The 26,185-nt window shown below is 42.0% G+C and overlaps 1 protein-coding gene across 3 annotated transcripts in view; it reads left to right on the top strand.

Moving 5' to 3' along the window:
- SAMSN1 (SAM domain, SH3 domain and nuclear localization signals 1) overlaps positions 1-9,843 on the top strand; it is a 108,123-nt gene extending 98,280 nt beyond the window's left edge. For all 3 annotated transcript variants that reach the window (XM_064152312.1, XM_064152314.1, XM_064152315.1), the window contains one exon: positions 8,336-9,843. In XM_064152312.1, the coding sequence (XP_064008382.1) occupies positions 8,336-8,541 (206 nt within the window). In that variant the 3' untranslated portion in view covers positions 8,542-9,843. The remainder of the gene's footprint in view (positions 1-8,335) is intronic.
- The last annotated feature ends 16,342 nt before the right edge of the window (positions 9,844-26,185 follow it).

Below are 26,185 nucleotides of genomic sequence, written 5' to 3'. Positions count from 1 at the left end.
TATATATATGTTTTAAGTTAAGCCGTGCATATATACTTTCTGGATTTGGGACACTGTCTTGGATCAGAACTGAATCAAATCCTTGCCTTGTCTGGTTGCCAAAGGTTCATAGCATTTGCCATGTGTCTGGTAGAGGCAGAACAGAATTTAACAACTGTTCTAAAAAGGATGATACTAAAGACCAAAATTGATAGAAGCTATCTGTTAAGTTGTTACAATGAAAGATGAGGACTCATGATGATCTTGGGGATAAGCTCAGCATGAGTCTGACTTCGCCTGAATCATTTGACCTCTTTGTCCTTCTGTCAATCCAATTGGAAAATTGTGTTGAAGGGACGGGGGTGCTGCTGTGAAAGTGAATTCTGCGTCTGAACTGAACTTTCATAGGTCAATATTTTGTTTTTTTCCTAAATGGGCACAACTCAGTCCAGCATAAATGATTTTTTAATTAAAATTGATTTTCTGCATTGCTTAGAAGTGAGCAGCATAATTACCCACAGCTACAAAGTAATCTGGTTTTACTGGCCAAAACTACTCTAGATATAAGTTCAGCATTTTTCCAGGTAAAAGTTCACTCTTTTTATCAGCTGGGTGAAAAAAAAATATACCAACAATATCTTACTGTTCTAAGCCCATTTGTCTTACAGAGCTTGGAAGAATTCCATGTCTTTGCATTATATTTGTGCTTTCATGAAGTAAGTGTTTGATTAATGGACGGAGTCTTAAGTATGGTCCAGAGTTGAAATTAAAGGATTTCTGAGATTTTGTGACTGCTATTATTTAGAACAGCCAAGCATGCTAGAACACAGCCTCATCTTCCTAAATTCTACTCAAAATATAGTAAACTAAGATTTATTATATCTTTAATGTGATATCTGATATCATGAAATGTCTCTATGCCTTTACAGAGGTTTTTATTTCTTTTACTTTTCTTGCTTTTTCTTGACATATATTGTGTTGCACTCATTTCTTCATTCCACACACTTGTGACTGTATAATTCATGTCACAGAATATTAAGTTATTGAGTTTTCTAACCAAAAGACCTGCAGCAGGAGTTTCTATGCTTCTAAAACCTGCCAAAAATGTAGGATCTTCTGGCAGTGATAATTTTTTCATCTCACATTTGATTTGACTTGAATGAACCTGGTAGCCTTCTATGAACAGATCGCAACATTAATAGATGAGGGGTGAGCAGCTGATGTCATTTACCTGGACCTGATCAAGGCCTCTGACAATGTCCCACACCACATCCTGGTCTCCAAGCTGGTGAAACATGGGGTTGATGGGTGGACCACTAGATGCATAAAGAACTGGCTTGATGGCCGCACCCAAAGAGTGGCTGTCAATGGCTCCATGTCCAAGTGGAGGCCAGTGACAAGTGGAGTCCCTCAGGGATCAGGCCTGGGACCAGTCTTGTTCAACATCTTTGTTGGTGCCATGGACAGAGACATTGAGTGTACCCTCAGCAAGTTTGCTGACAACATCAAGCTGTGTGGTGCAGCAGACAGAGCGGAGGGAAGGGATGCCATACAGAGGGACCTGGACAGGCTGGAGAGGTGGAACACAAGTCAACATCATGAGGTTCAACAAGACCAAGTGCAAGGTCCTGCATCTGGGTTGAGGCAATCCCAAGCACTAATCCAGGCTGGGCAGTGACTGGCTAGAGAGCAACCCTGAAGAGAGGGACTTGGGGGTGCTGGTGGATGAGAAGCTCAACATGAGCCAGCAGTGTGCACTTGCAGCCCAGAAAGCCAACCAGAGCCTGGGCTGCATCAGAAGTGTGGCCTGCAGATTGAGGGATATGATTCTCCCCCTCTACTCGGTTCTGGTGAGACCACACCTGGAGTACTGCATCTGGTTCTGGAGCCCAAATTACAAGAGGGATGTGAACATGCTAGAGGATGTCCAGAGAAGAGCCATGAGGATGATCAGAGGGTTGGAGCACCTCTCCTGTGAGGACAGACTGAAAGAGTTGGGGCTGTTCAGTCTGGAGAAGAGGAGGCTCCCAGGTGACCTTCTTGTGGCCTTCCAGTATCTGAAGGAGGCCTACAAAAGAGCTGGGAAGGGACTTCTTAGGCTACCAGGGAGTGACAGCACTAGGGGGAATGGACTGAAGCTGCAGATGGGTAGATTCAGACTGGACGTGAGAAGGAAGTTGTTCAGCATGAGAGTGGTGAGAGCCTGGAATGGGTTGCCCAGGGAGGTGGTTGAGGCCACATCCCTGGAGGTGTTTAAGGCCAGGCTGGATGAGGATCTGGCCAGCCTGATCTAAGGTAGGGTGTCCCTGCCATGGCAGGAGATTGGAACTAGATGATCCTTGTGGTCCCTTTCAACCCTGGCTATGATTCTGTTCTATGATTCTATGAATTTGAAAAGAAAAACCTTACCCATCTTATACTGGGAATTAAAAAGTAAGTTTTATTTAGCAAAAGCTACCACATAGTGTTTTTCTAAACACATTTTTCTTCCTGGTACTGCACTATCTTCTTTTGATCTCTCCTGGGAGTCTATCCCAACCTCGCCACCTTCAAGAACTTCATTTAGCAAGACTCTCCTAGAACTGCAGGGTCTTGTAATTTCTCATGACCTTCCCCTCCTTCCTAGATATCTTTTTAGATTTTCTGTAAGTTTATCAGACCTATATATTTGAGACAAAATGATTGGTTTTCATGAATTCATGGCCAGGGAGCTCTTGTTCATAAAGTATCACAGTATCACAGTATCACCAAGGTTGGAAGAGACCTCACAGATCATCAAGTCCAACCCTTTACCACAGTGCCCAAGGCTAGACCATGGCACCAAGTGCCACATCCAACCTTGCCTTGAACTGCCCCAGGGACGACGACTCCACCACCTCCCCAGGCAGCCCATTCCAGTGCCCAATGACTCTCTCAGTGAAGAACTTTCTCCTCACCTCGAGCCGAAATTTCCCCTGGCGCAGCCTGAGGCTGTGTCCCCTTGTTCTGGAGCTGGCCACCTGAGAGAAGAGAGCAACCTCCTCCTGGCCACAACCACCCTTCAGGTAGTTGTAGACAGCAATAAGGTCACCCCTGAGCCTCCTCTTCTCCAGGCTAAACAACCCCAGCTCCCAGTATTTCTTAATAGCTTTCCATTCTACTCCTAGATGACTTCTAGACAGGAGATGGATGGATGTGCTTTTGTAAGATGCTATTTTTAAAGTGAAGCAGTTGCTGGATGGTTAATGAAGAAAGTAATAAAAGAAGTTTGGAACTTTTCTCTCTCTTTTTTTGTTTAACTGCATCCCAGGACACTTGTTTTCATGTGTGCAAAGTAGCCTTGATTCTCTTCTCCATTGGGTGATGTTAAGTCAAAAGGTCCATTCGCAAAATTCAGTGAGTTGCAGTAGTCTGGAGCTATTCTGAGTGAAAGAAAAATTTGGCTTCACTGGATATGTGCATACAGTTTATTTTATGGAAAAATTAAAAGTGCATATGTGCAATTTGGGGAGGATAATATTTTATGCTTATCTCCCCAGATTCACTTCCTTAGCTTACTTTTCATATTTAAGTGCCAGCTCATACTCTAAATTCCACTGCCAGTACCAGATAAGGTTTGTTCCTTATTTATTGTACCTTGACAGCAAGATAGTAGATAGCTGAGGACATGACTTTCAGTTCTTAGTTGTATTTCTTACATTAAAATGTAGCATCAAGGGTACCATTTTACAGTCTGCAGTCCCTGTAAGAGCATGGGATTACACAGTATCATGTCAAGGTCACACAGTGCTCAAACTTCCCTTCTGTACTGTGGTGCAGCTCATTGACCTGGACATAATATTTCCAAATTCCTCAAGTAACTTAATCTTTGCATGAGTATTAGCATTCACCTGTTTTTCAGGCACATGTTTGCTTCCAGATTTTAAAGAACAAAGGTTTTCATCTGTGATTTTACTAGAGACTCTCCTCTCACATCAGTTCGGTACCCTTCCCAGAAAAGCTATGCCACTGACTTCAGTGAGGGCAATTTTTTAGTTGCAAGTCTGTAAATGCCCTCAATAGAATTACTCCTGTGAGTCCTGAAAATACTGCGTGTGAGTACATAACCACTCGAGGCTTCTCTGTTTCATCTTCAAGAAGTATCACCATTTACTGCTTCAGAATGATCCTGTCTGAGTTTGGTGATGTGTGAGTTTCATTTCACTTTAACACTTAGGTAGTCTAACTCATGCAGGCACTACAGGTGGATATGTAGTCTTTATAATGTACTTAGGAGGTCTAACATCAGCCTCGAAGACACACTTTGTTCTGTTTAGCTGTTGCATGGTGCTGCTCAGCATGTCACTTCCAGGAAGGCACGCGAGTGACTCGGCCTAATGCGTTGTGGTTATAGACCAGTTCTTCTTCAGGGCAAAACCCATGAAGGCAAGCTCTCAGAGGACACACTCAAGAAGTATGGCTTGCTGTTCTGTGACCTTCTTTTTTCCAGGATAAAATCCAAGCCTCCTGTCACTCATCTGGTTTAAACTGCCATAACCACACAGCAGTCAGCGTGACCTCTGTACACTCTTGAGCTGAATTGCCTTAAACCTACGCTTAAAGTGCTTTCCTAATCAGGATTTTAAACTCATTTTAAAAGGGGAAAATAGCTGGTGGAGGAAAAAAAAGTGGTCTGTCCCTGCATGTGTCACGCACATCTCTGTCAACAGATAACAAATACTCATTTCAAAGATCTAAACAGCAAGGAAGAGAAGTATGCATCACACATATATTACTAAAGCTAAAAGCTTCACATTTTTTTTAGAAGTCTGAATATAATCCTACTGTCTAAAGCAGTATTAGAATATGTGTCAAAATGATGCATATCTTGGACTCTTCTGGTCATATCATAGACAACAATGACTGTAAACTATTTATCTTATATGAAACTGCTTTACTGAAGAAAAATGATAGGACTTCCATTTGTTGATAAGACAGTTCTTTCTGATGATTCTGCAATATCTTTTGGCAGTTTAATTTTATCAATTCCCATTTCCTGTGCATTGTATCTTTCTTCTGATGCCCAAAAGATTAAGACAGCAAAGTTACTTTTACTAGCATGGAACTTCAGCCTGTACATGTTAGAGGAAAGAATTAAGCAGAACTGAATATAAGAGCAAATGCTAAAAAGAAAATAAACCAAAGCTAAAAGAAAAGTGTAGTTTCTTTTCTTGTGAAGCAACAGCTAATGTTGCATGCTACATATATTTATAATACTCAGTATCCTGTTCTAGTGGTTTAGTAGTTAATGTATGACATTTAAGGCTGCCTTAAAGAGAGAGGACAAAAAAAGAGAAAAGAAAAAGAAAAGCCAAAGTTTGCTTTCAGTCTTTTCTGCTTAAAAAGAGGGGAGGGAAAGTGTTCTTCAACTTTTTTCTGTTCAGAATGAAAAAATAGAAAATATTGTATTTTCAGTGTCTCAAACACTCTTGGTTTTCAGCTTTTCACATTAAAAAAAAATCATCCAATGTTACAGGAGGAGACAGAAGCTTTATGCTTCTTTATGCTCTCTAAGTAGAAATCTCTTGCTCTCCTATATTCAGATTCAAAATCAAACAAACAAAACCAACCCAACAACTCAGTTGCAGGCTTCCCTATGTCTTCTTCCCTGAAATGCACAAGGGAAAGACATTGCTACAAAAGAACTGAGGATCTGTTTTTCACCTAGAACTACTCAGATTGCCACAACTAGTTCCATGGCACTAATATGCTGATTGAACCTGCATTTTCTTTTTAATCCACTAGTTACTTGGTCTTCTTTACACTGTAAAAGAAGCAAAGTAGACGTAGGTTCCTCTTTGACCTTGAAAACGTAAACAGGATTAACACTTTTTAGGTCACTGCTTTCCAGGTCAGCAGATGATGCCAGAGAAGCTGATAGAAGTACCAGCAAGCAGCATTAGGCTGATGAGGGGATTACAGTGGAGGGCAGGGGAGTCTTGCCCATAGCCACGCAGGAGGACTTGACTCAGGCACAGGCTGAGTTCTGTCAACCACAGCAATGAAGACCTGGGTCACCTTGGTGATGGTGGGATGGGTGCAAGGAGTTAATGACACAGTTTAGTCAAGGCTTTACTGGGGCATCTGCTATTATTTGTGCTAAACTACTTCTGTTGCTAATAGCAACAGTAATACCTTCCCTAGTGTAACGCCTTTTGTAATTCCATCTTGACTTAAATCAGAAATCAATTGGACCCCACGTGATCAAATATTTCCCCTGCAAAGGGAGATAACATTTGACATGACAAACTATGTTCTGTAAGGTGAGAAGGAGATCAAACAGTTGCAGTTATCAATTAAATCTGATGAAAGGAGTATTCTTTCAAGAAAGGGCAATTAACCAGTACTTTATTTGGGAACAAAGTGGGACTGCTGTTCTTTGGAAAGTATTGAAGGTAGTCAGAAATTTGTTACCCGTTTTCTTATTTATTAATATATAGTCTTATGCCTAAAACTTATTAGTGCAAAAATTACTAAGTTCATAGAATGGTCTAGGTTGGAAGGGACCTCAAGGATGATCCAGTTTTCCTCAAAATCATATTTATTAGACAGCTGCAATAAGATATTAAACTACGTTAATCAGTCCTTACACATCTACAAGGCTCCATCAGGACCCAGAAATATTTTTTTCAATAAATCAGAATGCTTTCTGCAATGAGTTTGTTGAAGTCTGGCACAATAAAGACAGGTTATCTGTGTCTTCTGTTGTTCTGTTTCAATATTTCCAGAGTGAAACACTTCAATTTTAAAATTTCTAACCTATTCTTTGTCATACAATATAACAGAAGAAGTATCTTTTTTTTTTTTTTAAATAATAATCCAAACTGAAAAACTTTCCCAAAATATCCGAGCTTTTGATTTCCAACAGCTGTAAGAAATGTCAGCATTAACTCTCCTTATGGAAATGTTGCAATTCTGGGATTTGAATCCGGAGCTAAACTAGATGAAGATTTTGATGGAGGATAGAATCCTTCATGATCTAGGACTTCAGTTTTGCCTTTACTTGAATTGTAACAGTGTATATTTGCCTAAAGAGTTGAAGTTAACTATTTAACCATTGAATAATAAGTGAAATAAGAGAACTTTCTTTGCAAAAGCAAAAAGGTACCATTGTTCCAAAGGACTAAAATCTGGGATAAATTTGTTCCTCATACTGTATTTGCAAAGCAAGCCACAGCGTGAAGCAAAAATGCAGGTATAGGAGGGTGATGAGGGAAAAGAAAATAAGAAAGGGAAAGATTTTGTGCTTTAGAGCTTGTTTTCTGAAGAACTTTACTGAAATAAAAAATGTACACAAAAATATGAACACGAACTTCCACCACAAGAAGCAAGGCAACAGAGCTGGGAGTTTTGTTGTTGTTGTTTTGGGTTAGGGCTTTTTTTCTGAAAGATCTATCGATTTTCTCCATCAGTTGCAGATTTTTGAGTTTGAATAGATTTTATTCTAGTACAGCAGCTAAACAGAGACAACCCATTTGCCAGACTATTTACTTGTGATTACGCTTTAAACACGTTTTCATAGAATCACAGAAGAGACCTCCAAGATCATCCAGTCCAATCTAGCACCCAGCCCTATCCAATCAACTAGATCATGGCACTAAGTGCCCCATCCAGTCTTTTCTTGATGATGTTCTTCTACTTATTTTTGGAACCAGCTTCAAAAATCATACAGCAAGAGTTAGGCATCTTAGATTTGTCTGAGGCCTCTGTGTCCTGCAAAATAACCTTTTGGATATCAAGCTAAGCTTAGGAAGTTTCCATCAGCCACCCACACCCACTGAGAAGTCCAGTGCTTTGAGAAACCTGATTATCACATCTTTATGCTGCACATGCAGCACATTATATTTTAGTACACAGTGCATGGAGTGTGCAAAATGGTGAGGGTTACATTCAGAAGACATGATATCTATAATGCAGTGTGTTATAAACAAGGCACAGCAGGCTATATAATTAACTACATGACCAGGCTCTGGAACACATAAATGTGGGAAGGGAAATGCTGTTGATCTCTGCTGTGAGCACGGTGACCATGCATAGTGACTGTGGATCACTATCTACAGAGTGAAGCCAAATCCTCTGGCATTCATGTCTGAACAACATCCTGCAGGATCAAAGCCAACCTCAGCATTAACTTAGATGTTGTTATACTCATGTAATCGTATTTTCATTTCTTTGATACTGAGGTTTCTGTTTCTGATAGACAAAAGATACAGAACTAGTCATGTATCTATTACCAGATCTGTTTCTACAGTTCTTCAAAATCAGTCATGTAGTTATCTCAATCTCTTTTCCAGGATGCTTATTTTGATAACTTTCTATCTTTTTCTGATCCTTCTAGTTGAACAACAGCAGAAAAGTGAGGATGGCCAAGAGATGCAGAACTTAAGCCCTCATCCGAGTTTTGACAAATCACAGTTAAATGACTGCCCGAGAGATTCTGGCTGTTACATCTCCTCAGAAAATTCAGATAATGGTAAAGAAGAAGTAGACCCAGAAACCCTGTCTGACATGGTGCAGTCAGTATCAATCACTGAGTCAAACTGACTCAGTCCTGCTGCTTTTCTGCAGACTTGCTGGTATGATGGCACAGAAGCAGAACACAGAACATTCTCAACACCAGAAATCTACTTCTGTCTGATGTATGACACTCTAGACTGTTTAATACGTGGACACTTAATAGGTATATGTTAGCTGATATTACTGTGTGCTTTGGTTTTCAATCAATCCACAGACATTTCTCTGGGAAAGTTTATACATATGTATTTATGAATATTTGTAAAGCAAATGTATTTTCTATAATAATGGAAATTTGGTTTAGGTAGTGGCACACAATCTGGACACATTAATTTCTGGAACTGTCCTCAATGTAAATATTGTACATATCTATTTTTAAAAGATATGGATTAATCACACTGTCTGTATTTTCAGATGTGTGTTTTGCTGATATTTGTACAGAATGTATTTTCGTTGATATGTTGTCATAATAAAGAGGTGAATACATTCACATCCTGTTCTGAAAACATACCAAGCTAATTCTCATTAGTATTAAAGCTGTTTCACACCATTGTTCTCCAAAATGGGCTCTAAAGTAGGCTATCATCTACTACATGTTATCATGGAGATATGTAGGGATCTGAATCAATCTCTCTTTGTTCATTATCTTTTAGAGAACATAGCTGTCTGAATGCCTTATGCATTGGCATTTCTTTAGTATTATTTTCACTCCTGATCTCTTTCTTCCCAAACATTATACAAAGAATGCAAGCTTGAAGGGGGGGAAATCTGTGTCAGTGCTATGTTTTTATGATCTTTTTTTCACAAAGCTCTTGCCTTTTGTGTGATCTTTGTTAATTGAGTATATGTTTGTATACAAATCTCAGAAGCTAACATGGTTATTGTGCACTATTATCTTCCATATGAGATTTTGTTGTCATATCCCACTATATTTTGCACTGGAATACACATTTTATCTACCTGTCCTCTTTTAGGGTACTTCTTCATTAATAAACAGAATCATGTGATTGAGACCTTTACAAAATGTTTGTAATGTGATGGTTACACATCAAACTCTGCTCTAAGATAGACATAGGAGGTGGCAACTTCACTGAATGTTTTTATCATGCGTTACAATCTTTGTAGCAGATCAATAGGGAAACTTTTTGCTCACAAATTAGCCACAAGACATGGAAAGTTCTGAAGAAGCTATAAAGAAACATAAAGCTTTTCCTTTTCTTTCCCCAATCCAAATAGTTGCTTTATTTTTCCACAGTCAAATGGCTACTGCTGTCAAACTCCTAATACTCAGACCTGTTTTGAAGATTATAGTATAAACCCAGCAATTTTAGAAAGACTTCAAATAAACTCTGTTTAGAACATTAAATAAGAATTGGCTAATATTTGTTTCTGGTTTTATCTTACTTTTTGTGCTGGCAATGACTGTTATCATTTAGCAGTAATGGCCCTGTGATGGTAAGAAATAGTGGGGATGCAGAATCCTTTCATGAGATTGGAGTTTGTGAGAGCTTGTACCAAGCAGCTACATTTGTTTCTTGAAGATTTTGTAACCAGTTGTGTGTCATCACATGAAGTACTGATTTTATTTATCATGACTTTCATTATGTCTGAAATAATGTATTTAGATTGGCTTCTATCATCTCTTTTTAGAGAAGAACTTAAGACAGTCTGACTTCCTCTAAGAGAGGTTTTTGCGGCAGAGGCACTTAGTCTTTCAATCTATACATCTGTGAAAATGCTGAACCTGTGAAAATATGTTGAGGTGAGTTTGAAGATGATTATGGCTGTTAAGTTAGCTGGGTCAAGGACTAATAATCACAGCGATCAGAGGCGTACTAAAATACGAATTCTGAATCCATGGCACAGCAATCTTCCCTTGTGGCCAAGAAGGCCAGTGGGATCCTGGGGTGTATGGGGAAGAATGTGTCCAGCAGATCAAGGGAGGTTCTCCTCCCCCTCTACTCTGCCCTGGTGAGACCCCATCTTGAATACTGTGTTCAGTTTTGGGCTCTCCAGTTTAAGAAGGACAGGGATCTGCTGGAGAGAGTCCAAAAGAGGGCTGTGAGGATTATTAGGAGACTGGAGGGCATGGCTTATGAGGAGAGGCTGAAAGACATGGAATTTTTGCCTGGAAAAGAGAAGACCGAGAGGGGATTTGATAAATGTTTTTAAGTATCTGAGGGCTGGCCAAGAGTGGGGGGACAGGCTGTGCTCACTTGCTCCCTGGGATAGGACAAGGAGCAGGAGGTGTAAATTGCAGCAAAAGAGGTTCCGCCTCAACACAAGGGGGAACTTCTTTACTGTAAGCGTCACAGAGCACTGGAACAGGCTCCCCAGAGAGGTTGTGGAGTCTCCTTCTCTGGAGACTTTCAAGTCCTGTCTGGATGTGTTCCTGTGTGATCTGTGTTCGATAATATTGTCCTGCTCTGGCAGGGAGGTTGGACTGAGTGATCTCCTTGGGACCCTTCTAACCCCTAACATCCTGTGAGCCTGTGATAAATACTCTGAGAAATATTTATTTGCATAGCTTTGCAAATAAAAATAGACCACCTTAACTAGTTACAGTGAGAGAAGCAAAGGCTTTCAACAGAGCCAAATATCCAACAGCTGCTATTATTTTACAGGACTCAAATCCTGCTTCACTTGGGCTGATGGCAAGAGGATAAAGTAAGGTTAACTGGTTGGTAACTATGGCCATGAGCTGTGGTTTAAACAGTCTTGCTTAATCTGTAAGGCTTTGACCAAAGGGCTTCTTGTTTAGAAAAAACTGTGTCGACTGAAAGCTTGCTCAAGACATTTGTAACTTCCTGTGAAGGCAGAGCTGATTAGATCTCAAACGGAGACAGTTCCGTTGTCTCAAGCTATTCTGAGAAAAGGAATGAGGAAATTTTGTACCACAAAGAAAAAAAAAAACCAACAAAAAACCCCCAACAAACAAAAAAAACCAAACCAAAGCCATATTTCCTACAAGAGGTATACCCAATCTTATTTTGTTTTAGAGTGTCCTTGTTAACTGCACTCATCACGGATTGAACTTTTTGCAATAGCACAAACAGTTCTCTGACCAGTTTTAGTGCTGAGCAATCCTAATAAAAGTAACTCTAGGAACCAGCCTGGTAGAGAACTGAGATATGTTGGAAGAATCTTTAAAATGTCCAGGAGGCATGGAAAAGAAGCAAGGAGAAGAGGTTTCATTCCTCTGTCACTTGCTCAATGGTGTCATGTCCCTTTTCATTCTTCTTAACCTTCCTCTACAGTTAAGGAGGACTGTAAGGTGGATAAGTCTGTTATTTGAAGATAATTGAGAGGCCACTGTTTCTCACAGCTACAAAGCATACAAAAGGGTGCAAAGGAAGTCAATTACAATAGAGGAGAAGTTAACAGGGTCAGCCCTACAAGCCTTCAGCCAGTGGGGATTTCCCCCTCTGCAGAAGGCCACAGTGCAGGTGCAGCAGATGTCCCCTCAGGGCTGAAGCCCTGAACTGGCTGCTGGCATGTGTGCTGCCACCTGCCCATGACAGAAAACCAATGGCACACAAAGAAAAATTCAGGTGCTAGTGGGTAGCTTCCTACCCAGGAATGAACTACCCTGTCTGACTGCCTTTCACAGCTACCATCATGTTAGAGGGCTGCTCTACCATAAAAGAGGGCAGAAGAGGGCCAGACTGCAACCCTGCAGTGCATATAGACTAGCCTGCAGATCCCAAGAGTCAGCATCCTGCTCTCCAGGTTTTATAGCAAAACTTATGGAAGTCAGTGTGCATAAATGCACCAGTGCAGAGGCTAGCAACAAGGAAACTTCCACATTCATTTTGCTGAGGTGTGAATGAGTACATGAAGTGTAAAGCAGAACATGGGCGTATCTGTGGTTCAGGAGAAGACTGATCTCTGAGGGACTCAGCTAGTTACTGGCTGCCAGCTGGACATTTCAGCCCTTACACTACCCTCTGAGCCCAGCAGTCCAGCCAATTTTCCATTCATCTGACTGTCCAGTTATCCATTTCATACTTCACCAATGTTATTATTGAGTGGCCAGTTACTCCTTTGATATGAGAAAGCCCACAGCTCACTAGCTATACTATAAAAGGGGTCTTTAAACCATAGCATTTGCTCCCAGGTGGTGACAATTAAACACGTTTCTGGCATTGTCAAGGAATCTGCATCACACTGGCAGAGCCATTAGAGAAGAAGGCTGATGCAGAGAGCACAAGAAAGAAAAAAAAGGATATCTTGCTGTGAACCACAGAGCCAGTTTCTAGGTGCCACGAGGTTCACAGTGTGAGTACAATCCGACCCTTTCCCTGGAAATTAGACGTTCGATCAAGCCAAAGTAAGCACGGTCCTTTCTGTCTGCAGATACAAACATAGGTACACAGACTGTGTCTCAACACTTAAAAGAAGGCATCATGCAGACTATTTCAGTGCCTCAAGCCACACTAGCAGCACATCCTTCTGTCCTAACACAACCTCAATGGCAGTATTGCAACTAAGTCACATGTCATTGTACAGGGCTGAGCTTTCCTTTGTGTCAGCGTGAAATAGTTACGTCATGTCTAGTAACAGCATGACAAACCCTCTGCCTCATTTTCCCAGCTTGCAGTTGAGGTTTTGGGTTATGCCAGCCATTGAAGAGATTATTTGCATCATGCTCAAATGTCTGTTGACTGTGTATGTTGTACTGCTACTTTGTGCAACGATGCCATCAGGTCACTTCCAGGAATTTCTTGTGTGGAAGGCTATAAACATTTTTACTTTGGGTTTTTTTTTTGTCCAAGAGCTCCTGTATGAGATGTTCACTTGCACCCCTGACCTTCTGTTCCTGCCCAACAGTGAGCAGATTTCTCCTTACAACTCAGGGGAGAATGCAAAAGGGGCTATGCTATGACTGTGTATTCAGTCTGCATGTCTCCAGTGTTCATCTTACCTAATGAACACACCAGTGTGTAGCTCCTTATCTGCCTCTGAAGCCCTGAGGGCTGGCCAGAGGGCTGGCACTAGCTAGTACCCTTGCCAAAATTTGACAACCAGCCAGTGATTCTGTCAGGCTCTGTATCACACCTGGCCCCAAAAGACGGGGTTTTCTGCTCACTGGAAGATTGACAAAAGTGGCATCAAATCCTCTATTTCCTCCTGCCTAGGAAAGGCCAGGAAATGTCTCTACAAGCACATGGCAAAAGGGACTGGGAGATAGTAATTATTCCAGGGAAACACAGCTACAGATTAACACCATGTATATATAACAAACTGCAGTAATGAACCTGAATTTCTTGGAAAATACATGTTCTCTAGAAGGAGGAAACAGGTGGGAGGGGGTCCATGTTAGGCTATGGGGCTCTTAGATGGCTATTGCATTTTTCATGGCTAGGCAGAATTTGCTCTGACGTGCCCAGCCATCTCTGCTAGGCAATTTGTCTGCTGACAGCAAGAGAACAGAAAAATCTGCCTGTGCAAAGAAGTCATGCACAAATGAGGGACGAGCAGGATGGAGGGGAAGTGGTGTTGCTTAATTTAAACCTGGCCAACATCCCACAGTGCATGTGTTCCCTGGGCAGAGCCCACGTGTCCTCACCTTCTAAGGCCCATTCCCCATGCCAACCAACAGCATTAATGCCCTCCTAATGGCTGATGCTCTGATGTGGGGCTTTCTCAAATGATTCATCTTCAGAGCCCTCAGACTTCAAAGTCTGATTCTCCATGGCTCCTCTGTGCTCACAGTGAGTGAGGGCTAGATGCACCCTTACTACTGATCCATTACTTTCCCATTATGGAAGATGCACAGTCCAGATTTTGGGTTTCTAAGTTTGCTTTTCCTCAATCGTGGCTTCTGGAGGTGTTCTCTACACACAGAAAAGCTCTCCTGCTGTTTGCTGTACATGGATATTTAGGATGCAATATCAAAATCATGGACATGCTGTGCACCAGGACAAAGAAACAGGTCAGAAGTGTGTGGGCCCACAGTGTAGTTTGGACAGACTGTGGGCAAGTTGGTTGACATTGTTTGGGTAGCAGTCATGGCCATATGGCTGAAAGAAGACATGGTGAGACTGAATCACACCCAACTCTTACCTTTTCTGCAGAAGGAGCCAAATTGTGTAAATCGTAGCTACTGACTGCAAACTAACATACAAATGTTAAGAGTTACTCCATGAGCTGGGACTGAGTCTGAATAGAGCAGTACATATCCCATCATCATGGCAGACATCCTCTGCTGCTTCTACTTTCTCAGTTTTCAAAGCACCCTAACCTGAATACTACTGCTCTGCTTTGCTTGGATGCCCAGTATTCAGTGCAAGCCTTAGTGACTGCTTCTGGAGCTCATTAGCTCAGACAGAGATGAAAATCAGGCCCCAGCTTTTTCCCCACTTTTCTGTGAAAAGAAACAAGGTGCTTTTAAGTTGAGCCTGTGACACACATTATATCACAAATCTCTCTAAAATGTTCACCATCACATTAGGGAGCAATCCCTTGCTGGCTACCAAGAAAGCATCCTCCAGGAAAAGCACTTCTTAAAATAATCTCATCAATAACCTTATGCTTTGCAGAGTGCAAATGTAAAAGAAATGGAAAGAGAAGGCCACTCATGTGGGGAAAATGAATACAGCAAAACTGAGGAGCTTGCATGCTATCAGAGAATCCTCTGCATATTACCTAACTACTTTGCTTCTGAACTTTGCTCTCATCTCTAATGTGAGGGGTAGATGACACAACATTCTTTACACCAGCATATTAAAATGAAATGTAACTTCCTAGAAGAACAGTTACTTCTCTTTGAATACTGTTGTGTTAAAAATATACAGTAAATGCTTATTTCCTTGCTTACCTTTCCAGCTACATAGCTATTTACAGACACCAATGAAGTAACAGAAGGAGCTAGAAGATTGTTAGAATACCTGATATCTCTGTACCACTCATTAAATGTTATGAACATGCTTAGAGGACATCTACCTGTCTCAGTTCTGCTTTATTAGACAAAATGTATTGGAAATTTTTGCTTGATTTACCTTTGTTAAGCAAAATGTGCTTTGTAACATAAAAAAAACTTCCATCAGGGACTTAGAAGGAGTTACTTTCTCATTTTCACAGAATCACAGAATGGCAGGGTGTAAGAGGAAAGAGTTGGTATGTGTCTGATGAGAACTAGACAACAGGCCAAATAGTTGCCAGGTTACCAGAAGATAAGGCCTGAGAACTACAGGGTGTTTGAGCTCCCAAGTGACAAACAGAGTCTCCAAGTACCATCCCTGTAATCAGAGACCAGAATGTGGTGTTGGTTCAACAGCATGTGGAGCCAGCAATGACCTTGAAAGGCTCCACAGAGGGCAACCTGCTGCAGAGGGAGCTGAAGAATGATGAAGTCTCCCCTTGCTAGGGGGTCGTGCAACCACAGAAGCCAACAATGCACATGGGCAGTAGCGAAAGTCTTTCTGTAACAAGTTGTGAAACAAGAGAGGAACTTGGTTCTCCTTGATTCAGCCTTCTGGTGTGTACTGGACCACATCACACAATTCTGAACACATCTAAACCGAGAGCATAGGTAGGTGAGCTGGAGCGGTACCCGTCTACCACTATGATGCTGTGGTTCCCAGTGGGGATGCCTACTTTTTGAGATGACAGCTGGCCAGTTCTGCTGTCTCTTCATCTCAGGAGCTCTGCTGGCCAGAGTATAGCCTGCCCTTCAATCAATAGAGCTACTCGGGATTGTTTGTCATATCTTACTCAGCATTGTAGTTTCTCCCTATGGCTGTAGCATGTGAGCCACAGAATCATAGAATCATAGAATCAACCAGGTTGGAATAGATCTCCACGATCATCCAGTCCAACCTATCACCCAGCCCTACCCAGTCAACTAGACCATGGCACTAAGTGCCTCATCCAGGCTTTTCTTGAACACCTCCAGGGACGGTGACTCCACCACCTCCCTGGGCAGCCCATTCCAATGGCAATCACTCTCTCTGCCAACAACTTCCTCCTAACATCCAGCCTATACTTCCCCCAGGACAACTTGAGACTGTGTCCCCTTGTTCTGTTGCTGGTTGTCTGGGAGAAGAGACCAGCCCCCACCTGGCTACAGCCTCCCTTCAGGTAGTTGTAGACAGCAATGAGGTCACCCCTGAGCCTCCTCTTCTGCAGGCTGCACCCCCCCAGCGCCCTCAGCCTCTCCTCATAGGGTTTGTGTTCCAGGCCTTTCACCAGCTTTGTTGCCCTCCTCTGGACACATTCCAGCACCTCAATATCTCTCTTAAATTGAGGGGCCCAGAACTGGATACAGTACTCAAGCTGTGGCCTGACCAGTGCTGAGTGCAGGGAAAGAATAACCTCCCTTGTCCTATTGTGGTTTCCACTATACCTCTCTTGTTATGGTTTTAGTGTTTAAGCTATAATAAAATATTGAAACTGTACTTGGAGCAGAGTACCTATGTGTGAAAGAATTCCCTGGTCTCAAAGAACTCACTGGAACATAGAGATTGGAGGGGACTTCTAGTATCATCTAGCCCAACCCTCCTGCTAGAGCACATTCACCCAGATCAGGCTGTACAGGAATGCATCCAGGTGGGTTTTGAATATCACTAGAGGAGACTCCACAGTCTCTCTGGGCAGCCTGATACAGTGCTCCATGATCATCAAAGTCAAGATTTGTTTTTATGCTTAGGTGGAATTTCCTGTGTCCAAGTTTGTGCCTGTTGCCCCGTGTCCTATAACGGAAAAGAGACTGGCCCTATCCTCTTGGCATCTGCTCCTTAAATATTTATAAGCATTGATAAGATCTCCTATCAATCTTGTGCAGGCTAAAGTGCCCTAGAGAGATGCTCCAGTCCTGCAATCATGTTTGTAACTCTTTCTTGAACTCTTTCCAGTAGTTCCCTGTCTCTCTTGAACTAGCAAGGCCAGAAGCTGGACACAGTACTCCAGAGGTGGCCTCACTAGGGTAGGGTATAGGAGAAGAATCTCTCTCAATGTGTTGGTCACACTCTTCTTGATGACACCATTGGCCTTTCCAGCTACAAAAGCGCACTGCTGACTCATGGTTAACTTGTTATCCACTGAGATTCCCAGGTTTGTCTCCAAAGAGCTGCTTTCCAGCAGCAGTACCCTAACCTGTACTGATGAATGGAGTTATTCCTCTCTAGGGGCAGAACTCTACACTTACCCTTGTTCAACTTCATTACGTTTCCATCTTCCTAACTCTTCAGTCTCTTCAGGCCTTGCTGAATGGCAGCAAAACCTTCTAGTTTTGTGCCACCAGCAAACTTGCTGAGAGCGTACTCTGTCCCTTCATCCAGGTTGTTGATGAAGACATTGAACAAGATTGGACCCAGTACCGACTCCTGGGGAATGCTGCTAGATAGAGGCCTCAAACTAAACTCTGGGCCACTGATCACAACCCTCTGAGCTGTCACTCAGTCCAATTCTCTATCCACTCACCTAAATCACACTTCCTAAGATTATCTATGAGGACATCACAGGAGAGTGTCAAAAGTCTTGCTGAAACCAAGGTAGACAACATCTGCTACTCTCCCCTCATCTACCCAGCTAGTTACAGCATCACAGGAGGCTATCAGATTGGTCAGAACGATGGAAAAAACACCATTAGTGGAAGTGTATGTATGACCAGTGAGTTTGTCAGCAATGGCTTCCCTTCCTTAGAGAAAAAACAAATGGAGAAATTGACCGTTTTTCACTAAGTTTGTGGACACAGTTTAGAATTTAGCTAAGAGACCAAAAATACTATTTGTTGTAAAAAGCATTAAGACTGTGGTTATACTGTCCAAGCTCTACAGCTGGCTAGTGAGGTCTGTGAAAAGAAGGCCAATGTCTGAATGTCTAGCAGAACAGGGCCTGTGCAGGAGAGAAGCTGTGCATACTCAACATGCATTTTCAATACAGCAGCAAAAATGTGCTTACTGTAACACTGGTTTGCCCTGTAAGACAAACCAACCACGCATTCTGAACCGGTCTCTGCAGCACCATAATTTCATGGTTTACTCTGGCAAAGGAGCTAAATCTTGCACTGCTTGCAGAGAATTTAGACATTATTTGTCCCAGATAAATAAATTTGTATGAGGCGTGATTCAACAGTTTAAGAGCCTAGATAACAGGATTAGCCATATACTGTTCAGTACTCCACAGTTTCAAAATTGACTACGTGGGATCATTTAATTAAAACCTATTCAACTGAAAATCCTATTTATCTGAAACAAATGTTTGTCCTATCCATAATATCAACAAAGTATTCACATGAGCAACTAGCAATAAACAACAGAAAGATGCACAACGAATGTCAATTAACGCAATTTGCTTTCAAATAAACTTGCAGTTTATGTATACAGCTTTAGTACTGTCCTGTGTATCCATTATAAAGGTCAATTAACCTCAATTGCAGCTAGTCAGCTTGTTCTAAAACAAAATCAGCATAAGAGACTTTTTTTTTTTTCCTTCCTAAACCAAGCATCTCAGCAATTCAATTGCCTGGCACCAAAGAACTTCTACATTGCTAAAAGTCTTTGCTGAAAGTTTTAGATTGAAAGTGTATGTTAGGCAATGTCAAAAATGTATAAAATCAAAAAGCAAAGAGTGAGATTAGCTGAAATTGGGGAGGTGTCACAGTGTGGCTGCATAAAGCTATTGGGAAATCATTATTCAGTATATAGTCACACAGACTGGGAACAACAAAGGGCTTTGGTATATATGTGCCTTAAAGGACAAAAATCTTCCTAAGTAAAGCTTCCACTACATACACTAATCCAAGACTACACTCACAAATCCCTTGAAATGGAAATCCTTGCTGAAAATGCCCTCTGTCCTTTAAACACTACCAAAGATTTTTTTTTCCCCTCTCCCCTTTGGCTGCAGAATGTCAGCATTTATGGTAAAAGTCAATCAGGTGCTCACTTATTCTGCTTAATCAGGAAGAAATGGTACCACGTGAGCACTGGGAGCTCTCATCTGGAATTGCACAGGCATCGCTAACTCAAAGGACCATCAATGTTGTATAAAGCAAAGGCAAGTGCTTAGAAAGAGGCAGATGCATGACACTAAATAAGAATATTTTTAATCATGCCTAAGAAAATATAAATTAATCACTGGGCTTAGAGAAACAGTTGTTTTCTCAATGGTTGATTACAAACAAAACAAAGTCCCTGGAGGTGTTTAAGGCCAGGCTGGATGAGGCTCTGGCCAGCCTGATCTAGGGTAGGGTGTCCCCGCCCATGGCAGGAGGGTTGGAACTAGATGATCTTTGTGGTCCCTTCCAACTCTGACTGATTATTGATCACTTTGCTTGACAGCATGCAGTGGCCACTGCAGCTGCTGACCACACCAACCACTGAGTCAGGTTTATAGCCAATCTGGCAGTGTTTGAGAGGCCATTTAACTCATTTCTTAAGAAATGACACGAAAGGCAGCGTCTGACATCACAAATCACAATTCTGGCCCTGCCAGATGCTTCTAGAGTCTTCTTGAAGATAACAGTTGTAAAATGGCTACACAAGACTGTACACAGACATAGGGAGGAAAAAAGATTGCTTTCTTGAAGTGTACTAACAAATAATTCACAGGAGGCTAAAAAGGGTTCTGTGCTTTTTTGTGTCCTTTGTGGTCCTCAACATTGCGGTACGCAGGCAATGTTCAGTGCTAGAGTCCAATTTTCCCAATACTACTGCTACTGAAGCTCATGGAATATAAAATGATATACTAAAATTGAGAATACAATTTTACCAGACCCAAAACTCTAGAAAAATGCTTGGCTTTCTGGGTAAAATTCACCTGCGCCCCTAGAGCCCACAAAACACTCATTTACTATTGTGAGCTGAGAACTCCATTCTTTTCTAATTACATTGGAGTATCCTGACTTGCTGGCTCATCCTACTGCAGTATCTAAGTCTCCCTAAAGGTGATGTTTACTTATCATTTCATTGGTATAGCAAACATCAAGCTCCATTACACCGTTTAATTTATTAGGAATACAGTAGTATTCCTAATAAGTGGAAAGGGAGCTGGGGATGCTGGTGGATAACAAGTTACCCATGGCACAGCAATGTGCCCTTGTGGCCAAGAAGGCCAGTGAGATCCTGGGCTGTATTAGGAAGACTGTGTCCAGCAGATCAAGGGAGGTCCTTCTCCCCCACTACTCTGCCCTGGTGAAACCTCATCTGGAATACTGTGTTCAGTTTTGGGCTCCACAGTTTAAGAGGGACAGGGATCCGCTGGAGAGGGTCCAGCAGAGGGCTAAAAGGATGATCAGGGGACTGGAAGGCATGTATTATGAGGAGAGGCTGAGGGACCTGGGGCTTTTTAGTCTGGAGAAAAGAAGACTTAGAGGGCATTTGACAAATGTTTATAAGTATCTGAAGGCTGGCCAAGAGTGGGGGGACAGCCTCTGCTCACTTGCTCCCTGTGATAGGACAAGGAGCAATGGGTGTAAATTGCAGCAAGAGATGTTCCTCCTCAACACAAGGGGGAACTTCTTCACTGTAAGGGTCACAGAGCACTGGAACAGGCTTCCCAGAGAGGCTGTGGAGTCTCCTTCTCTGGAGACCTTCAAGGCCTGCCTGGATGTGTTCCTGTGTGATCTGTGTTAGATAGTATCGTCCTGCTCTGGCAGAGGGGTTGGACTGGGTGATGCCCTTGGGTCTCTTCCAACACCTAACATCTTGTGAGCCTGTGAACAGTAAAAAAGAGCAAGTAGTATTCCTCAAAAATAAGAGTAATATCTCTGGCTAATGGGTATGTACTTTCAAAATTCAGCTACTAACATGGATGGAGTTCATAACTAGTGAAGAAGCAAAAGATTTTCTTTTCATTTCAAAAACCAAACAAAAAGAAAGCCCTCCTAAAAACAAGTCAATATCTGAATCTTAGCATTATAGTTTCAGCACGAAATAGAGCAAAACCAGATGTTTGACTTGACAAGCTAATGATGAATGGGGTTTATCTGCAAGGTAATCCCTATGTTTCATATTAAAAAAGGAAAGCGTGCAGTTATTGATGCAGGGTGTGCTGTGGTGCTGCAGCTCTTTCAAACAGATTAATATGTTTCTTTATTAATATATTTATATATATGTGTATGTATAAATACCACGATTTCTCACTAGTTGGACAACTTTGCAATGAAACTGTTCAATATACTCATCAACAACTTGGATGAGGGAACAGAGTGCACTGTCAGCAACTTGGCTCATGGCATAAAACCAGGTGGAGTGGCTAACACATAGGAGGGATATGCTGCCATGCAGGGAGACTTAGACAGGCTGGAAGCTTGTGCAGTTAGAAATTTAAAGAAATTCAACAAGGACAAGTGTGGAATCTTGCACTTGGGAAAGAACACCACCACCAGTATAGGTTGGCAACTGACCTGTTGGAGAGCAGTGAAAGGGAAAAGAACATGGGAGTACTAGTGGATGAAAGGTTGACTATGAGCCAGCAATGTGCTCTTGTGGACAAGGACAATGCCATTCTGGGGTGTATTAGAAGGGCTGTAGTTAGTAGAGTGAGAGAAGTTCTCCACCCCCTCTCCTCTGCCCTGATGAGGCTGCATCTGGAACATTACATCCAATTCTGGGCTCCTCAGTTCAAGAAGGACAGGGAACTGCTTGAAAGAGTCCAGTGCAGACCACCACTACAATGAGTAAGAGAGTGGAACATCTTCCTTACAGAGACTGAGGGGGTTGGGGCTTTTTTTTGTTTGGACAGGAGGAGACTGAGGGGTGACCTCATCAATGTTTATAAATATATAAAGGATGAGTGGCAGGAGGATGGAGTCAGGCTCTTCTCAGTGATGCCCAATTGCAGGACAAGAGGCAATGGGTGGAAGCTGAGGCATTGGAAGTTCCCTGTAAACATAAGGAAAAATTTCTTCACTGTAAGAGTGACAGAACACTGCAACAGTGCCCAAGGAGGTTGTGGAGTCTCCCTCTCTGGAGATAATCAAGACCAACCTGGATGCATTCCTGTGTGATCTGGTACAGGTGACCCAGCTCTGGCAGGGGAGCTGGGCTAGATGATCTGTCAAGGTCCCTTCCAGGCCCTGACATTCTGTGATTCTGTGAAGTAGTTTTGTAGCCCCGTAGGAAGTGTTTGCTAGACAAAAGCATGACACGTAAATCACAGGGGTTGGTTTGCTAATGTTATAAGAAATTGACCATCTGAGTCAGCCAGCTTGGAGTAAGGTAATACCTCCTAAAAGGTATCCTGAACATCATCAGGGTCTTGTGAAACAACATTTTGATTAGCTAAGTGAAAATGAATCACAAGTGTTGGCATACAGCTATGCAGTCATTTTATTCAAAGAATGATCAATTGGTAGCAGAGTGATGAAACATTAAACAGAAAGATCAATTCAAGACATTATATTCTTACAAGACTCCTAGATTCTCTACTCAAGACCTGATAGTTTCCACAAGACTTATCAGACATGGACGATAATTACAAAGATATGGTAATTGAGGGCATTAAATCAAGCGTGTGAGCTAGATCTGCTGTCACAGCAAGAACTTCTTCATTGAGAACTGGCAGAGAAGAATTTTCTTACCCCTCGGCCGGTACAGCAGGATTCTCATCCAGCCACTGGCACAGTAACAGGTTCCACTTTAAATGTATCCTATCTACACCCTATTGAAGTAATTCAGTTAATTATGTGCATCACTCTTTGGAGAAATCTTTCATACTGCTAGTTATGTCCTTGGATGAGTATGGTAGCAATCAGGCACTGTGGTGGTACACTGCTGCTTGCTAGATTTGGAATTGCTGCTACAGAGCCAAGAGTCCACTTAAGCACCAAGGAATCAAGAAGCCCACGAGATCATCTAAGCTTTTAAATGCTATAAATTACTCGAGAAGGGATGTGCCATAAGCATAAATGTTCACCATGGCACAGAGCACTATATAAGGGGAAATGCTAGCCAGACTGTGACTTGACAGTTTAAAGAATTTGATAGAATCATAGAATCAACCAGGTTGGAAGAGACCTCCAAGATCATCCAAACCAACCTAGCACCCAGCCCTAGACAATCAACTAGACCATGGCACTAAGTGCCTCATCTCTTCAACACCTCCAAGGATGGCAACTCCATCACCTCCCTGGGCAGCCCATTCCAATGCCAATCACTCTCTCCGGCAAGAATTTCCCCCTAACATCCAGTCTGTACCTCCCCCGGCACAACTTGAGACTGTGTCCCCTTGTTCTGTTGCTGGTTGCCTGGGAGAAGAGACCAACCCCCACCTGACTACAGCCTCCCTTCAGGTAGTTGTAGACAGCAATGAGGTCCCCCCTGAGCCTCCTCTTCTCCAGGCTAAACAACCCCAGCTCCCTCAGCCTCTCCTTACAGGACTGTGTTCCAGGCCCCTCACCAGCTTTGTTGCCCTTCTCTGGACACGTTTCAGTATCTCAACATCTCTCTTGATCTGAGGGGCCCACAACTGGACACAGTACTCAAGGTGTGGCCTGACCAGATGCTAATGTTAGTTTTTTAATTTTCTTCTCTTAACTTTAGGAAAACAAATAAAATTAAATTAAAGAAGAAGAAAGACAGTAGACCCAAAAAGAATTGCAAGGAAAGTGAGACAAAACATTCACCCAGACAGCTGAGCCACAGTGCTTCTACAGACTGTGCCAATATTGACTTCCACATAAAGTCCTATTTTTTTATAGAAACGGTTAACCTTCCACAACTTACTTACTCATGAAATATAAGGTGAACAGAGACACTGATGCAAATGATCCAGTATATTAAAAAATGCATTGAGCCAGGAAACATTCAAAGTTCTGTTATAAATTATCTTTTAAGGTCTGGGATAGCAGACGTAGTGGCTGTGCCAAGCCCTGCTAACTGAAATAGCTGGATTTAAAAGTGAACTTTTTTTTAGAGTTGGTCTCTAAAAGATACAGGTACTTCATTTCCTACTCATCCTTTAAAGATTAAAAAAAAAACCAAACCAAAACATGATAGATAGCCTATCACATTGCCAGGAGCTGAGTAGCAAAGTAGATATGGACAGATGGACATATATATTTCAAAGAAGTAAGGTATAATAACAACCTTCTGATCTCATTCTGTCCTATCCTATTCTATCTTATCCTATCCTACCCTATACTACAAAAGTTATCACTGTCCTTCAGAAGGGTGGGGGCAAAAGATGCTACATTGACTTGGTTATCTTTTGATGTGAACTGAAAAGGTTAGGCTGTTGTGTTCAGTTTCCCCTACTGCCCTTGGACAGAAACAACTGAAGACAAGCAGTGGAGATCTGAGTTTATATGCTGTTTAGCTGAATAATAAAGTTTTTCTGCTTCTCTCTCTGGCTTAGGACACCAAAGAGATGATTTCATACTCCCTTCCTTTATTTTTAACTACTATTCCACTGAGTCAGAGAATTTGTGGTAATGTTTTGAGCTTGAAAGAACAGGAGTCTATGAAGAAATTCCCCCAAACTTTCCACTGACTAGGTTGCTGAAAGGACCTAAGGTGTTAGGAAATAAAGTAAGGCTTGATTGCGTTAAATAGTTCATGTTGAGGTGCAATATTGCATGAGGTCTCCATGAAGACAATGTTATTCTGCTGTAATACAGCAGTTCTTTTCCCTTTATGAAGAAATGAGGGGGAAGAAACTTCTGGGGGAAGGTTTTTTTTACATGAGATCAGTTTCAATTAAGCCCAAAACTATTACAATATTCATGAACAAATTTCTTGAAGGAGGTCAATCTTCACAAGCAGAAAACTGCTAAACTCCAGAATCACAGTTCAGAGATGGGACAGGTCTCTCTCCCCATAGAAATGTCCCTTAATAGTTTGAATTTCCTGAGACGAATGGAAAAGTTTTGATACAGAGTGGGACAGTCATTAAAATGAACTGTGCCTTCCTTTAAATATGAGTAATGTGTTAGCTGGAGAGAAGTGAAAGGTTAAAAGAAGTGCAGGGGGAAAAAGCCTTTCTTTGGGTAGGAGATCTGATACAAAGATACTTGCCATGTAGGCTGTAGTTAATAACCCTCTAAACTTTGTAGGGACTATTCTAGTCCTGTTTTCCCACTGTGACTGAGCCAGAAAAAGGTTAGTGATGGGACAGCAGGAAAAATTCCCTGAGAAAAGAATTTACTCTGACAGTTGCATTGACCCTGGCTAATAAGAAACACCATAGAGATGCTGGATTTGAGAAGACACTTCAGGAGACTTTGCTACAGTGTCCCCATCTTCAGTTAGCTTACGTGTGTCTCATATCTTTGCGAAGCCAAAAGAGACAGTAGACTGCAGTCAGCTGGGTTTGGGTTTCATGGATCTTTGATCAATGCAGGAAGCTGTTTTGAGGGCCATGCAAGCTCATCAGTAAAGCATGGAGCAAGCCAGACACCATGTCCTTATACATTCAGGTGCTCTTTGCATGCTGTATATTTTTAACACTGTGAATTAAGGGTGAGTGTCAGGAGGGCAGACCCAGAGTCTTCTCAGTGATGTCCAACGATAGCACAAAGGGCAATGGGTGCAAACTGGAGCATGGGAGGTTCCACTTAAATATAAGGAAAAACCTTTTTCACTGTGAGGGTGGCAGAACACTGGAACAGGCTGATCAGAGAGGTTGTGCAATCTCCTTCTATGGAGACTCTCAGAACCCACCTAGATGTGTTCCTGTGTGACCTACACTAGGTGATCCTGCTCTGACAGGGGGATTGGACTAGATGATC

The sequence above is a fragment of the Pogoniulus pusillus genome, chromosome 12, assembly GCF_015220805.1.
Source record: "Pogoniulus pusillus isolate bPogPus1 chromosome 12, bPogPus1.pri, whole genome shotgun sequence".
Lineage (NCBI taxonomy): Eukaryota > Metazoa > Chordata > Aves > Piciformes > Lybiidae > Pogoniulus > Pogoniulus pusillus.
Note: the sequence above shows the minus strand (reverse complement) of the source record. Positions and strands in the feature narration are given on the sequence as shown.